This window comes from Urocitellus parryii, chromosome 12 (genome assembly GCF_045843805.1).
Source record: "Urocitellus parryii isolate mUroPar1 chromosome 12, mUroPar1.hap1, whole genome shotgun sequence".
Taxonomy (NCBI): Eukaryota; Metazoa; Chordata; class Mammalia; order Rodentia; family Sciuridae; genus Urocitellus; species Urocitellus parryii.
Window position 1 is genome coordinate 81,996,254 of NC_135542.1, and position 2,039 is coordinate 81,998,292.

General features: G+C 41.7%; 1 protein-coding gene across 1 annotated transcript; it reads right to left on the reverse strand.

Moving 5' to 3' along the window:
* Window positions 1-494: 494 nt before the first annotated feature.
* On the reverse strand, window positions 495-1,619 carry LOC144249782 (golgin subfamily A member 7). Its single transcript, XM_077791961.1, has one exon. The coding sequence runs from the start codon at window positions 1,575-1,577 to the stop codon at window positions 1,164-1,166; it is 414 nt and encodes a 137-aa protein (XP_077648087.1). The 5' UTR covers window positions 1,578-1,619; the 3' UTR covers window positions 495-1,163.
* Between the last annotated feature and the right edge of the window lie 420 nt (window positions 1,620-2,039).

Genomic DNA, 2,039 nt, shown 5'->3' on the forward strand with positions numbered 1-2,039 from the left:
CCTTGATCCATTTTGAGTTAACTTTTGTGCACGGCGAGAGATAGGGATTCAGATTCATTTTGGTGCAAATGGATTTCCAGTTTTCCCAGCACCATTTGTTGAAGATGCTATCCTTCCTCCATTGCATGCTTTTAGCCCCTTTATCAAAAATAAGATAGTTGTAGTTTTGTGGATTGGTTGCTGTGTCCTCTATTCTGTACCATTGGTCCACCCGCCTGTTTTGGTACCAGTACCATGCTGTTTTTGTTACTATTGCTCTGTAGTATAGTTTGAAGTCTGGTATCGCTATACCGCCTGATTCACACTTCCTGCTTAGTATTGTTTTTGCTATTCTGGGTCTTTTATTATTCCATATGAATTTCATGATTCTTTTATCTATTTCTACAAGATATGCTGTTGGGATTTTGATTGGCATTGCATTGAACTTATAGAGAACTTTTGGTAATATCGCCATTTTGATGATGTTAGTTCTGCCTATCCATGTAAAAGGCTCCAAATAAAATAACTGGAAATTGCATTCAATACTGCCTTAATTAGATATAACTGCTATAGTAAAACAAATAACATTATACAGTATTTTTTCAATGAGTTTTGGTTTGAAAACTGAATAACAGAAATCAATCTCAAGATGGCAAAACTGGTATTCTTTGAAATCCGGGAAATGCATCAGCATAACCACAGACACAGTCTATCCCTCACCTGGAAAAAAGCCATTTATTAATTTGGGGGAATAAGACTGAACATTCACCAATATAAACTCGTTTAAATCTAAAGCCATCTGGAAAATTGGCCCAAGGAATGAATAGATTTCATGATACTGGTGGCAAGTAAGAAATAAATAAAACTTTGCATTGGGCTGACCAATTGCATATTTTATAATCATTTTGAATAAAAAAATGTGAAATGCTTCATTGTGTTTTCTCAGAAATAAATCAAAAGATTACAGAATCCTACACAATTTAAAGACACAAAGTGGATGCTGAGCGACTAGAGGTCACTCCAGGTGTGGAATTTTAGAAAGTTAGTCCTTGGAGTAAATGGCACCGTGGCTCTGGCAGCAGATACAAAGGAATGATGCTCTGGAGAGGAGGTAGGGACACTCTGTGATCAGCCAGTGGGTAGATGAGGGTCCCAGCTGGATGTGGGATCTTTAATTTTATGGTTTATCTTCCACTGCTCATGCCTCTGTCTTCATAAATGGTAATTTCAATAACTCGAAGTCCTCTCTCAATAGGGTCTGTCAGGAGGAGACCTTGGGGAGCATATATCTTCTCATTCTGTTCTTGAATATACTTGGAGACTTTCTTCAGAACCTTCTCATAATGAGTTTCCATACATAAGAAGATGGTATATGCTGTTAAACAAGCCAAACAGCCTTCAAGATACGATTGGCCCCCAAGCTTCTCTGCTTCTGCATAAAGGTTATTTAGAGTTCGAACTGTCTCTTCAAACTGCTGTCTATCAATCCGGTTCTCCAGCTCCGCGGGGAACTTGGTCTGGAACTGGCAGCGTGTACCACTGCTGTAGTCTCGTTGAATGAATACCTTCCCGGACACCGGCGCCTGCTGCGGCCTCATGGCGAGGACAGGACCGGCCGCGCCGCCTCTCCTGCCCTCCAGCTGCTGTCCAAAATGGACAGGTTTCTTTCTCTTCGTCTCTTCCTGCTCCTCCCTAATCTCAGGGGAAACAGGATTCACTTTCTTTCCCATCTTGGACAGGGTTATCTGTCCTTGGGCACTTACCCACCGTAGGAATGAAGTAATCTAGACTCTGGGGAGGGTACCAGAAGATGTCAGACTATCCCCCAAATTAACAAGTGACTTAAACCCCAACAGAGAACACGTGGAATGTAGTCTTCGAGTCACCTCTTAAAAAGCGCCCCTGTTCCTGCTGTTGGGCAGAGTCACAGCCTTTGGGACAGGAGTCCCCTGTGTTTCTCCTTTGCTAACAGAGCAATAAACCTTCTTTTTCCTTTGTCTCAAAACTGTGTCCTTGTTAATGGACTGGCATCAGGGAAAAGGACCGAGCTTTCGACAACA

Excerpts from the sequence above, each read along its gene's own strand:
- LOC144249782 (XM_077791961.1), bottom strand. The coding sequence starts at position 1,577 with ATGAGGCCGCAGCAGGCGCCGGTGTCCGGGAAGGTATTCATTCAACGA.